We start from the raw sequence: 23,642 nt of genomic DNA, 5'->3' as shown, positions 1-23,642 counted from the left end.
GTGTTGCTGAGGCTTCGGTCATTTAAAGAAGGAGCGGTGGAGAAGGTGGCCGTCTGACCGATGCGTTCAGACAATTTTTTAGTCCGCAGCCCAAGGTATGATCGGTTCCAGCAACCATCGCCAGCGTCTGTTTTACATGGTGCAGGAATACCTAGGGGCAAGATCTGACTTGGACACCTTTCCCACCGAAAATCCTCTGGGTTACTGGGTCTTGAGGATGTATCACTGGCCAGAGCTTGCACAGTATGCAATTGAGCTACTGGCCTGTCCTGCATCCAGTGTTCTTTCGGAACGCACATTCAGTGCTGCTGGAGGCTTTGTAACCGATCACAGGGTGCGTCTGTCCACCGACTCGGTCGATCGACTGACCTTCATAAAAATTAATCAGTCTTGGATCACCACCAGCTACCAAGCACCTGATGCTGATGTAACTGAATAATTTTTTTGAAATCTCAGATCCCTTCAAAGACTGCCTATGCTGAGTGACTATCCTGAGTAATTATCCTCTTCCTCCTCAATGATCACGCTGATAGCTTGTAGGAACATTTTTGGTTCTGGGCGCTGCCACCAGTGCCTAAGGCCCAATTTTTCAGCCCCTGTTTAACAGGGGCATGTAATTACAATTTTTGATGCAATACTTTGCAGCAGGGCTCGTTCCTGCGTTCCAACTAGAGTATCTGTGAGGGGTTGCAGTGTTGTGGCACCAGCACCAGTGCCTAAGGCCCAATTTTTCAGCCCCTGTTTAACATGGGCGTGTAATTACAATTTTTGATGCAATTCTTTGCAGCAGGGCTCGTTCCTGCGTTCCAACTAGAGTATCTGTGAGGGGTTGTAGTGTTGTGGCACCAGCACCAGTGCCTAAGGCCCAATTTTTCAGCCCCTGTTTAACAGGGGCGTGTAATTACAATTTTTGATGCAATACTTTGCAGCAGGGCTCGTTCCTGCATTCCAACTAGAGTATCTGTGAGGGGTTGCAGTGTTGTGGCACCAGTGCCTAAGGACTAATTTTTCAGCCCCTGTTTAACAGGGGCATGTAATCACAATTTTTGATGCAATATTTTGCAGCAGGGCTCGTTTCTGCGTTCCAACTAGAGTATCTGTGAGGGGTTGCAGTGTTGTGGCACCAGCACCAGTGCCTAAGGCCCAATTTTTCAGCTCCTGTTTAACAGGGGCGTGTAGTTACAATTCTTGATCTAATATTTCACAGCAGGGCTCGTTTCTGCGCCCACCAAGAGCGAGTGAGGACTTACAGTGTTGTGGCACCAGTACCACCACCACCACCAAAGGCCCAATTTTTCTGCCCCTGTTCAACAGGGGCTTGTAATTACAATTCTTGATCTAATATTTCACAGCAGGGCCCTGTGAGGGCTTACAGTGTTGTGGCCACAACAACACCTAAGGCCCAAATTTCTGCTGAGTATATAGGGCAGGCCCCTACTTTTAAACATCCAACTTACAAACGACTCCTACTTGCAAACGGAAGGAGACAACAGGAAGTGAGATGAAATCTACCCCTAGGAAGGGAAATTCTCTCCTGTAAGAGTTAATATGGGAAAAACATTTCAACTTTCCACTGATGCTTTATCACCAATCCTTGTTTCACAAAAAAACCCAAATTTTCAAAAAACATTTGTCATTGGGACAACAAGTGAGGTGAAATCTTCTGAAGAGGAGCACAGACAGCAAAACAAATGTCACAGGGGTGATAACCCTTCCCTATGTTTTCCAAAAAAGCTTAAAATAGATTTTTTGGCTGGAGTTAAACACGTTAAAAATGTACCAGTTCAATTACAAACAGATTCTACTTAACAACAAACCTACAGTCCCTGTCTTGTTTGCACCGCCTGTATACTGCTGTTCAGAGTATATAGGGCCTGGGGGCCCCACACCTTTCCTTTTTTAATTTGGGTGTTAATATCCATACAAGACCCAAAGGGCCTGGTAATGGACTGGGGGGTACCCATGCCGTTTGTCTCACTGATTTTCATCCATATTGCCAGGACCCGACATTACATTAAAGCCGCAAGCAGTTTTAAATGACTTTTTTTCCTTTAAAATCGACATTTTGTGCAGGGACTGTTCTAGGCACGGGAAACACGCGCCACTTTACAGGCATACTATAGACAACCCCCAGGTACGATATTTAAAGGAATATTTCACTTTTTTTTTTTTTTTTATTATCTTTAAGCATCATTAAAATCACTGCTCCCAAAAAAACTGCCGTTTTTAAAAGTTTTTTTTGCATTGATACATGTCCCCTGGGGCAGGACCGGGTTCCCAAACCCTTTTTTAGGACACTACCATGCAAATTAGCCTTTAAAATGAGCACTTTTGATTTCGAACGTTCGAGTCCCATAGACGTCAATGGGGTTCTAAAGTTCGTGCAAATTTGTGGTCCGTTCGCAGGTTCTGGTGCAAACCGAACCGGGGGGTGTTCGGCTCATCCCTAGTCACCAGCATTGTATTGTGGGATGTGGGCAGGGGGAGCACCTACAGGCATCTGCTTATATCCACAGGTTAGCTTTAAAACACTAGTTTTCAAAATATTCCCAAAGCCTGTAAAAATTATGCTCTATAATTGATGCTGAATTTATATGGAAATCTATATTATCTCAGTTCTACTGATTTTTCTACCAGACTGTACTAAAAATACCATTAATTAACCTATTTATGTAACTACAATTTTACTAAAAAACACAGGGATAGCAGTTTTGGGTGCACACTAATTCACTGTGCCCCTTGCAAATCTATAATTCTTAATTTCTTCCTCAGGCTTTCTTCCTCTAGCTCTTATAGAGTGCAACTGCACTTTCCTCGGGAAACAGTTCCTGCCCCTTCACCAAAACTCACAATATCGGTGTTCTCCTGTACTCACTCACATGGTGTATATAAAAAATGCTTCTTAGGACAGTTTCTTACCTCTTTTCTATGTGTACAATTTACAAGATCCAAGCAAGTATGTGCCCTGGACTTTCTGAATCTTTTCACTAGTGTCACCTGGTTAAATAAGGGGGGTAAGGGGGCACCTGTCAGCTGAGGCTGGTGAAATTGGCTAGGAAGTCATATACAGTGGCAAGAAAATGTATGTGAGCCCCCTTGGAATTAACTGATTTTCTGCAGTAATTTGCCATGAAATGTGACCTGATCCTCATTTAACCACTTCAGCCCTGGAAGATTTGGCTGCTCAATGACCAGGCCATTTTTTGCGATACGGCACTGTGTCGCTTTAACTGACAATTGCGCGGTCGTGCAACGCTGTACCAAAACAAAATTCATGTCCTTTTTTTTCCCACAAATAGAGCTTTCTTTTGGTGGTATTTGTTCACCTCTGCGTTTTTTATTTTTTGCGCTTTAAACAAAAGAATAGCGACAATTTCGAAAAAAACACAATATCCTTTACTTTTTGCTATAATAAATAGTTAAAAAGAAAAATGTTTTTCTTCAGTTTAGGCCGATATGTATTCTTCTACTTGTTTTTGGTAAAAAAAATCGCAATAATCGTATATTGATTGGTTTACGCAAAAGTTATAGCGTCTACAAAAAAGAGGATAGATTTAGATTCATGGAATTTTTATTTATTTATTTATTTTTTACAAGTAATGGGAGTGATCTGAGATTTTTATCGGAACTGCGATATTGCTGCGGACAAATTGGACACTTTTGACAGATTTTTGAGACCATTGTCAGTTATTCAGTGAGCAGTGCTATAATTATGCACTGATTACTGTATAAATGTCACTGACAGGGAAGGGGTTAACACTAGGGGGCGATCAAGGGGTTAACTGTGTGTTCCCTCAGTGTGTTCTAACTGTAGGGGGGATGGGACTGACTGGGGGGGAGAGAGATCAGTGTTCATACTTAGTATGAACTTACAATCTGTCCCCTCTCCCCTGAGAGAACTGGAATTTGTGTGTTTACACACACAGATCCTGGTTCTCGCTCTGTCACGAGCGATCGCAGGTGCCCGGCGGTCATCGTGCCTGCCAGGCACTCGCATCGGCTCTGGGTACATGCCTTCTATAGCGTCTTAAAGGGTCGCCAAGGGGAGCCAACCTGCCACAGTACAACTGCGGCAGCTGGTCCGGAACTGGTTAAGGCAGGCCATAGTTTTTGCAAATTTCTTGGTGGAAGGAGAGAAAATTGCTTGATTCCCTCATCAACAATGACTGTGGGGGAATCCCTACTGCAGTAGTATTGTATTCTGCTGGTGGGGAGCCCTCCCTGATGGTAGAACACAATGATTAGTGTTGCCAGCTATAGCTGTGGGCACTAATTGTTCTGGAAAAACCCAACAAGCTGGTTGTACACGAGTCAATTGATAGATCGGCTTGTATATAATCAGGGTGCCCATACATGGACTGACATTCAGATGGGCCCTTTTGAACCGGCCAAACTTAGATCCATGTATGGATGGCTTTATTCACAACAATAGACAAACACAATGGGTTGATTTACTAAAGGCAAATAGACTGTGCACTTTGCAAAGTGCAGTTGTACTCTGTGAGGGCAGTTGCTTCAGAGCTTATTAAATGAGGTAAGGCTTCACTTTGCAAAGAATACCCAATCACATGCAAGGAAAATGAAAAACAAAAACAGCTTTATTGCTTGCACATGATTGGATGATGGAAGTCAGCAGAGCTTCTGCTTATTTACCAAGCTCTGGAGCAACTGCTCTTAAAGAGTGCAACTGCACTTTGCAAAGTGCACAGTCTATTGCTTTAAGTAAATCAACCCCTCTGTGCTTAAGCTGATAGCACACAAACAATTCTAATTTCTCATGTCTTTTTATTGAACACACCTATTAAACATGCACAATGCTGGAGGAAAACGTAAGTGACTTCATAGACTAAGTACTTCAGCAAAAGCTAATTGGAGTCAGTAGTTTTCATACCTGGAGTCCAATTAATGAAATGAGTTTGGAGATGTGGTTCAGAGCTACTTTGATTGATAAAAGACACGCAAAAATTTTTTTTACGATTGCTGTTCATGAGAAGCATGAGCTAATGTGAACCATGCCTCGCAAAAAGAAGCTCTCTAAAAATCTAACTCCATGAATTCACTTACTTGTTGCCACTAGTACTGTTAATGTTTAATGGGTGTGTTCAATAAAGACACAAGAAATTAGAATAGTCTGTGTGTTACCAGCTTAAGCACATTGTGTCTGTCTACCCTTGTGACTTAGCCGAGGTTTAGATTGCAGTTACACTGAAGGCAAACTCACTGTCGTGCTAAGGGCTGATGCCCTTTTATTAGAGGGGAGTGGCTGCCATGGTTTGCTTGAAATATCTTGTTCATATAGATCGCTGGATTGTATTTGACCAACAAGAATGCTTTCATTCCTGTCAAGTACTGTACATTTACTCATGTAAAGTGGACACAGGCATATGATCCTGGATGTTTATTAGATTATGAAAATGTCAGTTGGCCAGCTTTCTCCTGGGTAAGACTGCACAGCATTGTCTTCTGTAGTATCTGGGAATTAGTTTTGAATACGTGTGTAGTTTTACTACAACAAAAGTTAGGTTTCTTCCTCACAATATATTGTTCATCGTATCTATATAAGGCCTCCTTCACGTAGCAGTTTAGCTGCAAACACTGGATTCCAGCAACAAGAATCAATGGACTGTTGCGGCTGGAATCACAAGTGCATGTGATTAGCAGTGACTGATCAGCCTATATAATAATGACAGGCTAACAGTGGCCGCCACTGTTCACATGCAGACATGCCATAGGATTACTTGCGGTTAGGGATGGTTGTCTGAGTCTGGACACAGTCATCTGCAGGTGTGTGGCTATATGCAAACAGTGGTATTCACTGTCAGTCTATCAGTCATTTTTATAGGCTGAGCGGCTGTTGCTATTCACAGCCCTTTTAGCAGGACGATTTCACTGAATCCTCCCACTAGGATCTGATGAACGTGGCTAAACTACCACGTGAAGGAGGCGTAAAAAACAGTGTATTTATACATGTCCATTGCATTGTTGTACCTATAAAATTCTGCTTAGTAAAAATCATAGATACGACAGAGTGGAGTCGAGCTACTGTACTGTTTTTTTTTCCATTTTAGTTACACATTTGAGTGTAAAATGTTAACCTCCCTGGCGGTATGATTATTTCGGATTTTAGGTGCTGAAAGCGGTACCATTATTTTGCATGGAAATTTGGCGTTTTATATTGTAGGTCTGTAAATCTTAACAATAACACACTTAAATCTGTCCAAACCAGAGTCTAGTAGATATCCCGGGTATGATAAAGTTTGAAACACAAAAACATAAATTATAATATAATAAATAAAAATAAATAATTAAAAAAAAAAAAAAAATAGTAATAAAATAAATTTCCCCACAAGTCACTATCGCTCAATTCTGCAAGTGTTCTAATTTACTATCGCTGTTTTCTAGCTGGTCTAAAGCCACTTTTGACGTAAAGGGACACTTTTTGGTTGCTATGGACAATCTCCAGTTTCCAGGTAGAAAGAACAGTGTATATCATGTAAAATTGCATGCAGGGCATGAAACAAAGCACTGGGGACAAAAGGGATGTGAAATCATTTCATACAGTACTGTAATCTGTAAGATTACAGTACTGTATGTGTTATGCTTTTGACATTTTTTTGAATTTGCCGCCAGGCTCCGCCCCCGTGCGTCGCGCCGCTCGCAGGGAACGGAGCCTGGCACGGAGAGGCTTCGGAGGAGGACGGAGCCCTCGGACACTGCGGGTGACATCGCAGGATCCCGGGGACAAGGTAAGTAACGCCGCCCCAGGATCCTGCAATGCGATCCCGAGTGTGGCTCGGGGTTACCGCTAATGGTACTGAATTTTAACCCCGAGCCACACTCGGGAAAACCGCCAGGGAGCCTACTAACGTGAATAGCATTTCACAGGCGATGCTAGATATTGAAGAATAACCAGTAGAGCAATCACATTCTCATGGAGCTTCTGAGGTTTCTCCTACACCTTTGGGCCTCTTACTAGGAAAGTAAGCCAACATTACTATGGGGGTTTGGTTTAGCCACAGGAAGACATGGTACCTCCCCCCCAGCACTCTTGTCAGGCTTCTTCTTCTCTGTTTTCTGGACAGGAGAATTTTTATGCAGGAACTCATCTCGTCCCAGACACATCCACCAATATAATCCCACAAAATGTCTTTAGAAGCCTCTGGATTGTGCTTTTGTAGAGATATAGGAAGTTCTTCTATTCATATTCATTTCCATTTATGTTCATAAACAGTACTGTAAAAGGTGAGATATGGACCATGCTCCCTTCTCCTTCCTATCTGGATCCCCTTTGCAGTTCATTTTCTTTGCCATGAACAGAAGTCACGGTTTCAGATTTTGTCTTTATGGTTATTATTATGATTGTGGTTCTAATTATTATAGTGAAACCATTCTCTTATAACATTTTTCAACTACAGTCCTCTGTATTAAAATGAACAATACGTCTTCTAGCTAACTAAACTTCAGCTAATGAACTCCTTTTAAGACCTTCTACTTTTCTATACAGTTAGCTAAAAATGTTATTTAACATTCATTGTATGCTTTCATAATCACATTCATTATATGCTTTAATAAATTTGCATTGCATCTGCAAAGTACCCTGGGTTAATTATAAGGTATCATAATGGGCTTCCGCAGGGGTGTTCATTTTAGGTTTAAATAATGGAAAGTACTATGCAACTGCAGGATTCTCTCCTGTTTGATTATATGTTGTGCTAAATAACTTTGTGGTGTGTTTTAAGGAGTGTTTAACATTATTTTGCTTTTCAAGAACCAAAAAGCGTAGACGTTTGGGCAATAACATTTGGTTGCAAGGATCTGATCAGCCATTTTGTTCATTCAATCTATGCAGATTTCAGTAGCTTGTCTGATAGCAACTTATGGGAATAGCCAAGGGCAAGTGGTATCCATGAAGTCTCTCAGAACACTGAGGGCATTGAGGCCTCTGCGAGCCTTGTCCAGATTTGAAGGCATGAGGGTAAGGTTAACCACATCTTATCAACGTTTTCTCACCTTTTGTTTTTTTTTTACAGGAAAATAACGTCTTCTTCTTTTAGGAAAAAGACAGTGGAGGTATAAAAAATGTACTTCAATATCTTCATATATACATAAAAATATGAAGGAAAGACAGGGCTTCAGGAATATTCTTAAGCATTCAATTGAAACCTGTTAAATGTATAACTCTTCTTTTCTCTTAACATTTTCTTTCTGCAGGTCTTTGGTTATATATAATTTATTCATCAGAAGCAGGTAAAGATGGCCAAAGTGTGTTAACGGCCTGGATTCTGCTTTGTGTCTCCATTTAGGTGTCTTTAATAAGCTTGATAGCTACTGCCATGGGATTCTCCGATTTTGGTCCTATAAAATCTCTTAGGACCCTCAGAGCTTTGAGACCATTAAGGGCATTATCACGGTTTGAAGGGATGAGGGTAAGAATACAACAGCAATCAAACGGGGTCCATTTCAACAAAAAGCATGTGTAGGACCTCATTTTATTTGAATTGGTGTTAGTAGATCTGTATACAAGAATGGCTCTTCCATTTGGTATACAGTTAGTTTTTTCTCAATTTTGACATTTGTTTCATCTTTGTAAAGAGATTTGATGTAACACAGACGCAGAAATCTCATTACACAGAATTAAATAAATACTAGAGAGATTTCAGACGAGGGTACATCATCAACCCTTGCAATGAGTATTTGACAAAGGTATCAAAATTCTGAGATTTGTGGTGTGTTTTTCCACCTCTTCTAAGTCCTAAAGTCATGAATACATTCATTGCAAATACTTTCTTCTGAAATACTTGTGTGTTTGCTAGCATGCCAGCTATTTATTTTTTTGCATGTTCAGCTTTTATTCTATCAACCGATCTTGTTTGACAGATTTTTGCTTTCTGTGTGAAAATAAGCCTCAAACCCTTGCATGTAATTTCCGCTACGTTTTAATCAATGCATGTCTCTGTAGTGTCTTCTCCTTTCAAATTGGCTGCTCATATGTAGGCTAGACATCATGTGTTCTAATCTTAAATAATTGTGTTCATTGTATACTGTAAATTCCAAAGTATATGTCTTCTGTTCACTTCAGTGGTAAGGACATCCATGTCTGTGCTTGGCTTTTCTTGTAGTCATATCCAGTCATACAGTCATAAGGTGCTCATGGACATTAGATGTCTGCCATCCAGTACAGGGTGTATTGGCAAATAATTAATTCAACTGATATCTGAAAACATTTAAAAAATGTTGACTGGTTGGGTTGGAAATAGTGATTTGTTTTAAAGATAGACCCAGCTCTGTAGCTCACCATTTATGTATACAATTTCATGCTGGGCAGTGAAAAATGAATGGCTCTATTCAAATTGACTGTGTATGTAGCACTATTAGAACTTACTTCAATAGGATCTGACCTTTAGATAACTGACATCTTACATTATGAATGTGCCAAGCACACTTACATGGTGCTAAGGCTTTAAGCACATTCGGTCTTAGTTGTGGTTCTTCTCCAGCTACATAAGAAAAATGGGTGCCAGCAGTCACTTTGGTTGAAGTAATTGTAAACCAGTTTATTAACTTTAGCAGAAATAAGAATGAGGGTGAGGAATGAATCAGGATATCACAAAAATGTAGTTGATCTCAGTTACCAGACCAGGCTCTAACCCCCCCCCCAAGGTCCACTAAGCGTTGAAGTCTCACTGCTCATACAGGCTTATTTGAGATCAAGGTTCTAAGGTTGTCCTGGTCCTGGTTTTCCAAGGCAGGAGTGTTGAGAAGGTTCATGTGTGGGCTTCTCACTTCGCTTGTGGGGGACAGCTGCAGTTGCTTCCAGCAGCTTCAGTAAAACCTCCCTGGAGGGGAGATTCCTGCTGCTTCCATCCTTTAGGTCCTAAGCCTTGGGTAGAAGGACATGCAATGTACAGCACCATCCTCTCAGGGCCTAGGCCCAGGAGAGAAGGGAAAGACCATGTTCCAGGAAGGATTTCAAATATTTAACATCTGCAGGACACATATAACTAGCTCACCCCTTTAGCAGTTTTGGATAGTGTGTGTGTGTGTGTGTGTGGGGGGGGGGGGCTATAATCTCTAACATGTCTTTATTGCTGTCTGTATCTCTCCTGGGCAGATTTTCTCTCTTTATTTACATTAAGTATTATTATTTTATATCTAATTTTACATATTATATAAATTCAACTATTTTAAATGTTCAGTTAAATACTCCACTATGTAAATTCTTTCATCAAATATTTAAGTTTATTATTATTATTTTTTGTATGTAGTAGTGCATTCATCCCAAAGCAAATATTACTACAGGTATTGCTAAGTGCTCTCCTAGGCAAGGGAAATAATTAACCTTGACTAAAAACCTTTTTACTATGTGGTATTATGATAATGATGATGATCACTCTTGCTATTATTATTATTATTATTATTAAAGGGTATTTTTTTAGTATAGCTAGAGTAGGGAGGGATTAGGGGTTCTATCTGGTTTTTATTGCTGTCTCTGTCCCTGCTTGTTAGCTTTACCCCCTCAATGTGCCCTGATGATTTTGTCACTAGGACAAAAAGTGAAGGAAAAAAAAGTAACATTTTGAGTTGTCACAAGAGCAGGGATAGAGGGGAAATTTTCCGATTGGAGCACTTGTTTCAGTGACAACTGTCTAAGAGGGGATTTTCCTTATTTTGAAGAGATTTTCTTTAACTTCCCATTGTGTCTTTCGGAAGTGAAAGTAATTCTCTCCACAAGACAAAAAACAAACAAACAGAAAAAAATAAAACACAAAAAAAAGCAAAACTAACATGTTTCCTTACTTTATCAAAAACTAGCAAAAATAATTTTGGCTTAAGATATGCTTTAATTACTGATTATAAATGATAACCTTGGTGAAAGCCTGTTAAATATTCTCTAATACATAAGTAATACAGAATACAATATTAACAGCAAACCAGGGAAATATCACAAAAGTGTTCCTAAACCAGACTCAGATACATCATAAAACCCAATTTTTATTTCAATCAGTGTAAAATCACATATAAAATACAACGGGTAAAATAAGTATGGAACACGTCACCATTTTTCTAGGTAAATATATTTCTAAAGATGCTAATGACATGAAATTTTCACCAACTGTCGGTAACAACCTATGCAATTAATACATACAAAGACACCAAAACATGTAAGTTCAGAAAATATGTGTAATAAAATGAAATGCCACAGGGAAAAATTACCAAGGTATAACACAAACATCTCATGATGGGTAAAAGCAAAGAGCTCTCTCAATACCTTTGCAACCTTTTTGTTGCAAAACATACTGATGGCATTGGTTACAGAAGGATTTCTAAACTTCTTAATGTTCCAGTGAGCACTGTTGGTGCCAAAATCAGGAAGTGGGAAGAACATCATTTCACCATAAACCGGCCAGAACCAAGTGCTCCCTGCATGATTTCTGACAGAGGAGTGAAAAGAATTATCAGAAGAGTTGTCCAAAAGCCAAGGGCTCACTTGTGGAGAGCTTCAGAAAGATCTGCATTTAGCAGGTACAATTGTTTCAAAGAACACAATAACTAATGCACTCAACCGCCATGGCCTGTATGCATGCTGGACTCCATTGCTAAAGAAAAAGCATGTTAAAGCTTTTGTTGCACAACATTTAGGCAAGCCTGTGACATACTGTGAGATTATAGTCTGGTTGGATGAGACCAAAATTGAACCCTTTGGATTCTATAATACACACCATGTTTGGAGGTCAAATGGCACTGCACATCACCCCAAAAACACCACCATACCAACAGTGAAGTTTGGAGGTGGGAACATCATGGTGTGGGGCTGTTTTTCAGCATACGGCACTGGCAAACTTCATATCACTGAAGGAAGGATGAATAGAAAAACATACCAAGACATTCTTGATAAAAATCTGCTGCCGTCTACCAAGATGATGAGGATGAAACAAGGGTGGACACTTCAGCAAGACAACGACCCCAAACACAAAGCCAAGGAAACTCTCAAATTGTTTCAAAGAAAGAAAATAAAGCTGCTAAATAGAAAAACTCAAGTGATTGTAGGTGTGATTGCCATCATCACATTTACATAAATTTCAAACACACCCTCATTTTTGGGACTTTAAAGGCAATTCAACCATAGTTTAATATAAAAAAAAAAAATATTAAATAGCATCATTAAAATAGTAATATAAGAACAATATACAATTTCCAATGGAAGACAAAACTCATCATAGCATGTATCAAGATGTTTGGAAAATACAGTACAGTGAAATATATTAAGTGCATAAGAAGTGGTATCCCCCAGCTAGTTGCTTGTGTACTCCACCATGATGATGGTTAGATGGAATCCAGTAGATAGGGGTATCCAACGCATTTCAAAGTATGAACAAAAATAACTGCTTCCTCAGGGATAGTACCACTTCTGTAATATAAAAACATTACTCACGACTTTGATATTACATAAATACTGCTGTATCTATACATAAAGTCCACTTGGACATACTCCCAGCATATTACATGCCTTGGCTCAAGCACTCCCATAATCCTGACAAGATACTCCTATGGATCCACTATAGCACCACTCATGCTATACAAAAACCGAAGACAAATGTCCAAAAATTAGGCGCAGATGCTTTAACCTCCCTGGCGGTATTCCCGAGTCTGACTCGGGGTGGATTTTTCATACCAAAAGCGGTATCCCCGAGCCAGACTCGGGCTTGCATCGCAGGATCCAGGAACAGTTTACTTACCTTGTCCCCTGGATCCTGCGATGTCTCTCCGCTGTGATCGGCGAGCCGCTGTGTCTCGCTCGATTCACAGTGCCGAGCTCCGTTCCCTGCGAGCGTTGCGACGCACGGGGACGGAGTTCGGCGGTAAATTCAAAAGTGAAACACACAGTACAGATACAGCATACTGTAATCTTACAGATTACAGTACTGTATCAAATAACTACACATCCCCTTTATCCCTAGTGGTCTGCCCAGTGTCCTGCATGCAGTTTTATATATATAAAACTGTTCTTTCTGCCAGGAAACTGGAGATTGTCCATAGCAACCAAAACTGTCTCTTTACATCAAAAGTGGCTTTAGACCAGCTAGAAAAAAGCGATAATAAATTATAATCACTTGCAGAATTGAGCGATAGTGATTTGTGAGGAGATCCGTCATCAAACACTAAAAGTAACAAAAGCTACAATTCTGCAACTGAGCAAATTTCAGTGTTTTTGATTTGATTACATTATTATATAATTTTTATTATTATTATATTATTATTTGTTATAATTATTTATAGTTATTTATTATATTATAATTTTTTATTTCGTTTTTCAAACTTTATCATACCCGGGATGTCTACTAGACTCTTGTTTGGACAGATTTAAGTGAGTTATTCCTAAGAATTACAGGCCTACAATATAAAACGCCAAATTTCTGTGCAAAATAATGGTACCGCTTTCAGCACCTAAAATCTGAAATAATCATACCGCCAGGGAGGTTAAAGAAAAAAAAAAAAATATATATATATTTCCATACTCAGTAACAAGGCATATATGTATCTGACAATGCATAAACAAATGCATGTCAGTATCAATGTTAATCCCCTTCCCTTAAGTGTAATTAAACCTTATATCATGGGGTAAAGATACTTACTGAAGCCAAATGTTCTTTACATGGAAAATGCAGGCTGAATCCACCCCATAGAAATGTTGAATTCAATCCTCAATATGGCAGTTCCTATCCATATGGCTGGTGGGAAGGAGGAATGGTGTGGTCCCTGGCATTCCCATATAGCATGCATGTCCGGCGCAGTGACGTCACACGTCATCGCATCATATCCGATCTCCTGGATGACCACATCCAGAGACCAGACGCAGCACCACATTGGAGACCAATACGCCGCCGACACAAGATAACTTCAAATATAAGGAGTATACAACAATAAAGATTTCCCAAAACAGGGTCCTCAGTGAGAATGGACCAATGCTTTGTGAAAACTTTTTTAATTTTCTCATGACCTGGTATACCCTCTCACAAGTAATCTTTTCGTAAGCTCATCTGCTTCCCTTTGAAAATGTTCATTAGTGGAATGGACTAAAAGGTATATATTTTTTAAGTGGTTCAGGATGGAAGCTGCCGGGATGCAACAAGCTGTTGCCAGCTGCCTCCTTCCTGAAAAGCTTATTTATCAATCCCCCATTTCAATTTTTTACAATACTAATATCTAGAAAATCAACTTGGTTCTTATCGTAGGTCATCATGAAAAAAATATTCAAATCCATTATGATTCATTCGATCAAGACAAAGCTTCAGCTTGTCTTCTGGGCGTGTTTAATCCTTTATTCCTGTGTCATTCCATTTTATTACACATAATTTAATTTCTGCACTTATTTGTATTGGTTTCTTTATAAAATGGAGATAACTTCAATACTTATTTTACCCACTGTATATTCTCCCAAATATGTTACGGAGATGTCGTTTATGAAGATGCATATGTTATTCACCTATACTGGCAGCCCTTTAACCATCAGTATTTATGTGGTTCTGCAGCTTTAGGCTTCCAAAGTATGAAGTTAGTCACAAGTGGAGTGATGCCTCTTTGATGCATTTCTTAGACTGTAATCTGATGGTGTGGGTGTGTAGCTTACATTTGAATGGTGCACACTTGGAATTCACAATATGTTATCTTGGCCATGATGTAATGTTATTCCTGTGAAGACCTAGGAATTAGTCAATAGATGTAATTCAGCGTGTAAAGAATGGAACTCTAATTTTACATATCGGCCACCACATTTTCCTATAATTCCAAGTTGAGGTGGTCTGACGTCCTGTCATGACATCCTTTTAATATGAGGACTACCTTACTGGCTGGTTTTCGTGGCTTTTTATAAGTATGGCATTACTCTATACCCTCTATACGAGACTACAGCTTGTGACAGTGCACCCATTTGTCCTCTGCAGACATATACGTGGACAGCACATATGTGTTCCCATAAGTTTTTGATGAAGCAAATTAGAGTCTGAGAAATGCGTGAAAAAGCTCTCACGACACCACCTGTGATATAACTTCATATTTTGGAGGCTTAAAGCTGCAGGACCCCATAATTACTGTTCGTTATTAGTTGAATGAATGGTAGCCAGCATCGCTGTATAATTGTCAGTGGTCCCAAAAATGTGTCAAAAGTGTCCAATTTTTCCGCCGCAATATCGCAGCCCCTATAAAAATTGCAGATCGCCGCCATTACTAGTAAAAAAAATAATAATAAAAATGCCATAAATCTATCCCCTATTTTGTAGATGCTACAACTTTTACGCAAACCAATCAATATACACTTATTGTGATTTTTTTTTTACCAAAAATATGTAGAAAAATACATATTGGCCTAAACTGAGGAAAAATGTGTTTTTTTTTTTTTTGTTTTTTTTTAATGTGGGATAATTATTATAGCAAAAAGTAAAAGATATTGTGTTTTTTTTTCAAAATTGTCGCTCTTCTTTTATGTATAGTGCAAAAAATTAAAAAAACGCAGAGGTGTTCAAATACCACCAAAAGAAAGCTCTATTTGTGGGAAAAAAGGATATCAATTTTGTTTGGGTACAGTGTCGCACGACCGCGCAATTGTCAGTTAAATCGACGCATTGCCGAATCACAAATAATGGCCTGGTCACTGTGCAGCCAAATCTTCCGGGTCTGAAGTTGTTAAGTGGGTTCTTTTTATTTTTTTTTTTGCTGAATGAAATAAAATGATGTTTTATGACATATTTTATCTTTGAGACTGGTTTAGAAATACTATTGTGATACTTTAAGCGCTAGTTTATACCAGCCGCTGGGTTGTGTGGTCCAGCGGGATCGCTGCAGTGCTGATGTGCCAAACTCAGTGCTGTACAGTGTTCACTTTTTTGAGCACTTTATTGAAATGTCACACAGACATTCCGTAAAGTGCATTTGGCCTTCGTGGAGGTGGATTGCCTCTCACTGTGTGGAGATGAAAAAAGTCCTGCTGCAATGCAGTAGTGTGAACATGACATTTTGCCTTGTCATGTGGTGGGATTGTGCTGGAATAGCCGCCCAACGCAGTCCCACTTCATCTGTTGTGAATGAACCCTAAAAGTCCCTTAGCGGTTTAGTGTTGGTTATATTTGTGTTTATCGCTATATAGTATAGTGTATGACATTGTATGGTCCCTTATACTAGTGGCTTTAGCTATATAAATGTTGTATTTACAGAAGGCTGGAAGAAAACACATAGCCTGTTGGTGATCCTGCTGATAAGTAAGCATTGCTCTAAGCACATGCTAAAAGCCTATTAATGCACTTGGCTGTGTGCCCAATTCTTCCACTGCAGTAAACAACAATTAGCAATATTTGTAATTAGGTATTGTTAGAGGGAAGTTTATTTTCTCTAATTTCCTTTCAGTTTGAACATTTTTGTTCTGCCTAATTTGAATAATTGCACACACACACCAGAATGAATAGGTCTTACATAACTAACAAATGTGCAGTTTTCTGAGCACATACTGCCAGCTAAATCATTCCATTAAACCTTAAGCTAGCCAGCAATCCTGATATTATGAGATAATTCATATTGTAAATGTGTATTACTCCTACACATTACTTAAACTTTTACTTCATTCATAATCTTATAGGGAATTAAACATAAGAGTACTTATTTACATATTATATATTTAAAATGAATTAAAAGTAAAAAAATGGATGGCAGACGAAACATAACCTGCCCAGGACTTTTGTTTTGCTTTCTGACAGCGCATGGAAATGGCAGGCCACCCCACTGGGTGAAGCATTTTGGTTGTGGCAACATAATCTTTGAACACCTAAACCTGAAGATATGGCTCTATAGTACAGGGGTTTTCGACTTCCCTCAACAAAAGTCTATCTAAAGTCTAAATAGAAAAAAAATTTAGTCTAATTAAGAAATAAAGTATTAATCCAACCCCAAGGTTGTCTGCAGCATGGAGAGAGATGTGTGTTTAAAATGTATGTCAAGAAAAAAAATTTCTAGAGTAAAGAATTATTAGAACTCCTGTCAATTTTTACAGCCAAAAAGGGCAGAGGCTCCAGTAGAGAGATTCACCCTCACTTCCTGTTCTGCTGACAGTTTACCAAAAAGCAAGGAAAAATCTACAACAAGGACACAAACAGCAATACAAGTCTGACAGGAGTTGTAGCCTCCCCCTAATTTACCAAAGAAATGCATTTTTTTATTTCTGTCTGTGTTGCAATTGGAATTTTTTTTATCCACTTCCTGCGTCGTAAAACATCAGCAGGGCAGGAAGTATAGAACAGAGGCTAAAGGGGAGGTAAAAATTACTCCCCTTTTTCCATCCATTCTTCCTACTTTCCTTTTCTCCTTTCTTCCTTCTCACCTCCCTGCTGTCCTCCCTTTTCCACCCATCCCTGTTAGCCAAGATCCCTCTTTCACCCATCCCTGTTACCCAAGATTTCTTTTTCACCCATCCCTGTAACCCAAGATCCCCTTTCACCCATCCCTGTTACCCAAGATCCCTTTAAGTCATAACCTTATTTTTACTGTACAGTCAATCATAAATAACTCTCTTACTATATCTCTGGTGCTCTGGGAACTAGGAAATATTGTTTGATTGTTTGCCTCACCTTTTGTCTGGTAAAATGTCAGCAGGAAGAAGTAAGGGGAAAGCTTTATTGGAGCCTAGGCCAGCAGTAAAACCCAGCAGGGGTTCTAAGCCTTCTTCACTATATCCAAAGCTTCAAAAAAAAAGAAAAGTTTGGGTTTGACATACAGTTTAAGAATGAGGAAAAAATCATTAGCAAGAGGCTGTAGTCCCTCTAAGAACCCTTCTGAAAGCCCTTCTCAATCCCTGGAAATAAAGCCTTGATATTCCTAATATAAAACTCAAATTAAGTGAATGTTTTCTGGACCACATTGGTAGTTTGTCAATTTTACAGAACCTATTGGGACAGAATTATGCAAAATTCCATCAGCACATCCACCGTATACCTCTTCCCACTTACTGGAAATTCTCAGGTCTAAGCCACTACTGACTAATAGTTTCCTGTAATCAGCATAAACCCTGGGAGTCAGCAGGATGACATAGTAAAGATTGAAGACAGCCAGTAGACCAAAAAACCTTCCTACCAGGTTATGGCAATGGCAGATCACGAGAGATTCATTCTTTTTATACACTACATTAGTGAGTGAATAAAGTCATTATTAAAACAATACATACTTATTAATCTCCACAAGGGTTGCATTTAGATTCCAGTGGCCTATATATCCCTGCTAATTACAGCTTTCTATCTTCTATTGTTTCCTTTCATTCCTACCATGCATTTAGACAAACTGTATTTCCACTGTCCAGGCATATGGCTTTAAGTAGTTTCCTACTTGCAGTATTATCTGGGACAGGATGCCCAGCAAAGCTGTGTGTTATAACCACAATACTGGATGAAACAATCCCCTCAACCAGTTCATAAAAATACATGCTATGCATTTCACAGATACAAAGAAAATTCAGTTATACAATACCATTTGCAGAAGGCTTATATGGTACAGGAAATAAAATCCATATGGAAGCAAACACCCCCCTTAATATGTATATTTACTCACAGAGCAGACACAATAGCGAGTATTTAGATGACCTATAAATGGAAGATTGTTCACATATAGAGTGGGAAGTAATGGTCTAATAGGATACACTCAGTGATTTCCTTGTCAAAAGAAGTTTATTGAGTATACAATGTTATAAAGATACATAAAGTAAGTTTACAAGGATCTATAAAGTAAGCTCATTGTTTTACAGTAGGGTTTATATAGGTAAATATCATGAAATTTCAAATATTAAACATTGGGTTCACGTAAACCTAAATTAAAGATATATATCATTTCCTTAGTTACTTTTGTAGGTATTTAAATGATTTATACCTACTATACATATTGTTTACAAGTAGAGTGTATATAGGTCAAATAAATTCTGATAATGAGCTTTAATCGTAAGGTGGAGAAAAGGAAAGAGAAAGAAGAAAAAGGGTTGAAAGGTAGAGGTATGGTCCACAAGGTTGTCCCGCTCGTCAGTTTATTATTCTTTTTAGTTCTCTTTGAAGCCTTAAAATGGGTGTCTCTGTAAGTCATTTAATCTGTTACCATGGCAACAGGACAGAGTCATTGAAGTTTGACAGGAACTGTTGTTTTATCCAAGGATGCCAAAGTTTTTCAAATTTTGGAATTTGATTTTGATCGATGGCTACCATCTTAGCATGGGACATTGTATTATTCATTCTGTGAATTGTTTCTGCTAGTACCAATGTAGGAGATTTCCATGCCTTGGCCACTGTTTGTTTTGCAGCCGTTATTAGTTGGATCATACGTTTGAATTGAGAGAGTGTTAATCATTCCGGTTTTAGATTAAGTAAAGTTAAATATGGATCTGGTTGTATTATTTTTTTAAATATTTTAGATGCAATCACGAAGACTTCCTTCCAGAAGGTTTGGATTACTGGGCACGTCCACCATATGTGTAAATATGTGCCTATTTCTGGGCATCCTCGAAAACAAAGAGCTGAGGTATTAGGTGAATATTTTGCCACTCTAGCGGGTACAAGGTACCAGCGAGTTAGGACTTTATAATTTGTCTCCAGTGCTAAGATGTTGGGTGAAGATGACTTAGATGTGAGCCATATGTTAGACCAGTCCGTGTCTTCTAAAGTTCGTCCCAGGTCCTCCTCCCACCTCTGAACGTAAGAGGGTCTATTAAGATTTGCTACTCCATATAATTGATTATAAAGTGATGAAATTGTACCTTTAGCAAATGGATCTTTTGTACAGATTGATTCAAAAATGGATAATTGGGATAATGGTGTATCCCCCTTTAGGAATGGTGTATAGAAATTTTTGATTTGGAGATATCTAAATATCTCAGAGTTTGGTAGATCATACACTCAGTGATTTCAACAGCCAGTCAATATAGTGCCATTTGCGTTCATTACAGTTCAGACTCTGAAATCTAGTAGGTTTTAAATATAAAAGCATGTGATTGATATATTCAGACTATGATTTAGGAAAAAGGGAGAGTTAGTAAATAATATTAGGAGGCATTTCACTTAATCAGCTGCTGAAATTATAACTATTTTACATTTTATTTTTAATGTTAAAAACCGAGAACTTTTTTGTTTTGGGTGTGGTGTGGAAGGGGTTTTTATCCAATTGATCATAGCAGTGAGATCTCCCCTCGCTCCAATCCTGCTGTGTTAGGTTTAAAAGTGAGCAGAACTTTCTGTTTCCATTCTATAGAGTGGATTCGCTGTGCAGTCCTACTGAAGGTTAATTAAATCAGTATTGCAGTGTCTATTTTTGGTAGTGGCTTCTCCATGAAAATGTTTCGAGAATCCACTCGAGAGGGAAAAACCCAAGAAGCTGAGCTCTTAGGAGAGCTATAGTTTTCATAGCCATGCAAGAAGTATGGTAAAAAAAGTATTCCTTTCTTCCTTCTTTACTTTTCGCTTTTATTTCTTCTTCTGTCCTCTCTTTCTCTTTCTACTTCTCCCCTCTGCTGTCCTCCCTTCCTTTTTTACCCATTCCTGTCACCCAAAATAGATACCATGATAAATCTTTCTTTTAGGTCTTAAAATTATTTTCACTGTACAACTATTCCTAAATAACCCCCTTATTACATCTACAGTATTCTGAAAACGAGGGGATATTGTTTGATTAGTTATCTACACTACTCTAGAGGACATTTGAACCCTTATTTGCATGGTCATAACCAATCAATATTATCCAACACCTGGTGTTTATCTGTCAGTCTGGCTTCACAAATTTACTAAGAATGCCATAATGGAAAACATTATACATAATTTCTAAAACATATGTTGTGTCTGTCATAGATAATTTAAATCAGCCTTCAATTTAAATGTAGAATGTCATATCCGACTGATTTAGTGAGGCAATTGACAACATGATGATATTAAGACTAAAGTGTCAGTTAGATTTTTATTGAGGTCAAATGAAAAAATAAAGCTCTGTGATTCATCTATCAACCTACAGATCATTTACTTCCTAATAAAAAAAACTTAACATAATTGCTGCTAAGATCCATAATGTATTTCATATGAATAATACAGACAAAAACATAAGCTTGTTCATTATGTACATTTATTAATAAAAGCATACATAACAATGTCTTCCTACCATAGTTACAGCATACAATCAATGTAAAAGGGCTAAAGTGAGTATACTCAATTTGAATACTGTTAAGCAAGTTTAGTAATCTGGCCGTTACCTTAAAATCAATTATCATATGAAAGTAGATATATAGCAAACACTTTTTTTTGTTTTTTTGTTTTGGATAGTGTTTGGAAAGGATATTTGCTGTCTATGTTCCATTCGGGTGATAGCAATAAAGCTCTGAAGAAAGACTTTTGATACACATTAAGGAAAACAACCTAGCCATTGCCCATCCTGCAGTTTGCTAATTGGACAATGAAAGCGATGCACCATGCTTATAAGATCATCACTCCACTCTCCCTTTCTGTCTAGTGTGTCAACATCTGCCCCTTATCCTGACCAAAGTAATGCCAAGATTATAATTTCTCCCGCTGCCTTCTCAGGTCAGAGATCACTCTTGGCAGCAAGCTAGGAGCTAGGAAGCTAGAATCTCAAACCTCATAGGTAGTATTCTTGGGATATATTGGAAGCCAATGGGTTAGTTGATCTCCCTGCCAAATATTATTGTTTATTAATATTAAAAAGCACACAAAAGGCTCATAGAGGAACTGCTGTTTTATAGAGAAAAACATTTTCAAGTTCAAATACATTAAAATATCTGGCAAAAACAGGCTAAGCTCATAGGACAAATAAAGTAGAAATGAAACTGTTTTTCATTTGCTCTGAACACATTTATTGCACAATGAGGTAATTCATATGGCTTCATAATGGCCTGAAAAGTTGGCTTGCTCCTGTCCCAAGAGAGTTTTTGTTGGCAGTGAAGTTTGAACATGTCACCTATAATATACAGAGATAGGGAGGGCTTGCTGGGTTTCTTGCTAATACTGTGCCACATAGAACAATGGTGATCACGGTAATCTAGGATTTGAATCCATCATTTATGTCCTGTTCTATGATATTTACATGAATATGTGATGCCCAGGTAAAACTGTGGCGTCTTTGTGAAGCTGTTTCAAGGAAATGTCCAACAAATATGTACATTTTACACAATCACAGCAACTCCTGAGCCAAAGGGGTTTCAAGCCAAGTTAGTTTCTGCCCCCAGGCAAGAGAGCACTTAGTATTCCTCACAGAAAATTGGGATTGTGGAAAATTACATTGTACCTATGTGAAAAGCTATCCCTTTAAAATAGGGTCCCTGTAGAAACACCTGTCCCCACAAACCAGCCTGTACATTGGTTGCACTTGTTCCTTAGTGGTATTGACCAGAAATACCAACGTCTAAATAATTATCATGGCAAGTGGCTGAATCTGTGATGGAGTAATAGGGAACAGTGACATTACCCTCCCCCTGTCTTTTTAACTGTGCCGCTGCTTCTGTGCAGTCCACTGAGATTTGCAGCCAGTATGCTAACCGGTACCTATAGGAATGATTAATTAAGCTTTTACAGGGTGAATAGTAATGTGTTGTATTTGCATTGGGCCTTATATAAAGCTTAAATATGGTCAACCTTCAAAAATAACTTTTGTGTGGCCCTCGCTATAGTAAGGTCCTACCGCTTGTTAAGTCTACGGAGGGTGAAAATTAGGGGAAAACTTACTTTATTCTTTACACCCCTAACAGCCAGCAGTCTTTGCTGATCTGCTCCAGACGTGGAATGTGGCATCCTCACGTACAATGCAGAGCCACTGATTTTAAGTTGTACATGGCTAATGTTAGCAAGAGACAACTGGCACTCCACTTCAGTGCCTGTCAGATACAGACTCACCAGTGCCTGTCAGATGCAGCCTCACCAGTGCCTGTCAGATGCAGCCTGCCTGTCAGATGCAGTCTACCAGTGCCTGTCAAATGCAGCCTCACCAATGTCTGTCAGATGCAACCCCACCAGTGCCTGTCAGATGCAGCCTCACCAATGCCTGTCAGATGCAGCCTCACCAGTGCCTGTCAGATGCAGCTTCACCAGTGCCTGTCAGATGCAGCCTCACCAGAATCTGTCAGAGGCAGCCTCACCAGAGCCTGTCAGATGCAGCCTCACCAGAGCCTGACAGATGTAGCCTCGCCAGTGCCTGTCAGATGCAGCCTCACCAGTGCCCAGATCAGGTGATCTCCCGTTGTGTCATAGAGCTGGATTTAAATTTCCCGGGCCAGGTGGCCACAGTAACAGTGTCCCGCCTCCTGTGATATGTCACACTGATTCAATTTCCTGGCATTGGTTTAGTGTGCCGTCTATCACATGAGGTGGGACATTGTTACTGCAACCGCCCAGACAATTCAGCTCCATGATACAGAGAAATAGCCACTCTGTGTGAGGAGGAGGGAGGAGAAGAGGAGGAGAGAGGGGAGGACAGACAGCACCCTCACAATGTGCGGCATCCAGAGAGGACCCCGCTCCCTATTCTGTGCCATTATCGGCACCTTTTTTTCTTTTGGCGCAATGCCGAAAACAGTTTTTTTGCCCGAAATTTCGGTGCACCTCTAGACATAATATTAATCACATCTCCAA

The 23,642-nt window shown here is 39.2% G+C and overlaps 1 protein-coding gene across 4 annotated transcripts in view; it reads left to right on the top strand.

Moving 5' to 3' along the window:
- Nucleotides 1-23,642, top strand: part of LOC141144373 (sodium channel protein type 5 subunit alpha-like) — a 586,505-nt gene that overhangs the window by 516,393 nt on the left and 46,470 nt on the right. For 2 of the 4 annotated variants that reach the window (XM_073630007.1, XM_073630006.1), the window contains one exon: nt 8,304-8,426. In XM_073630007.1, coding sequence (XP_073486108.1) covers nt 8,304-8,426 — 123 coding nt within the window. Of the gene's footprint in view, nt 1-7,849; nt 7,976-8,303; nt 8,427-23,642 lie in introns of all 4 variants that reach the window. The other 2 variants (XM_073630004.1, XM_073630005.1) reach the window with 1 other exon arrangement.

Source organism: Aquarana catesbeiana, linkage group LG05 (genome assembly GCF_042186555.1).
Source record: "Aquarana catesbeiana isolate 2022-GZ linkage group LG05, ASM4218655v1, whole genome shotgun sequence".
In the NCBI taxonomy this organism is placed as follows: Eukaryota; Metazoa; Chordata; class Amphibia; order Anura; family Ranidae; genus Aquarana; species Aquarana catesbeiana.
Note: the sequence above shows the minus strand (reverse complement) of the source record. Positions and strands in the feature narration are given on the sequence as shown.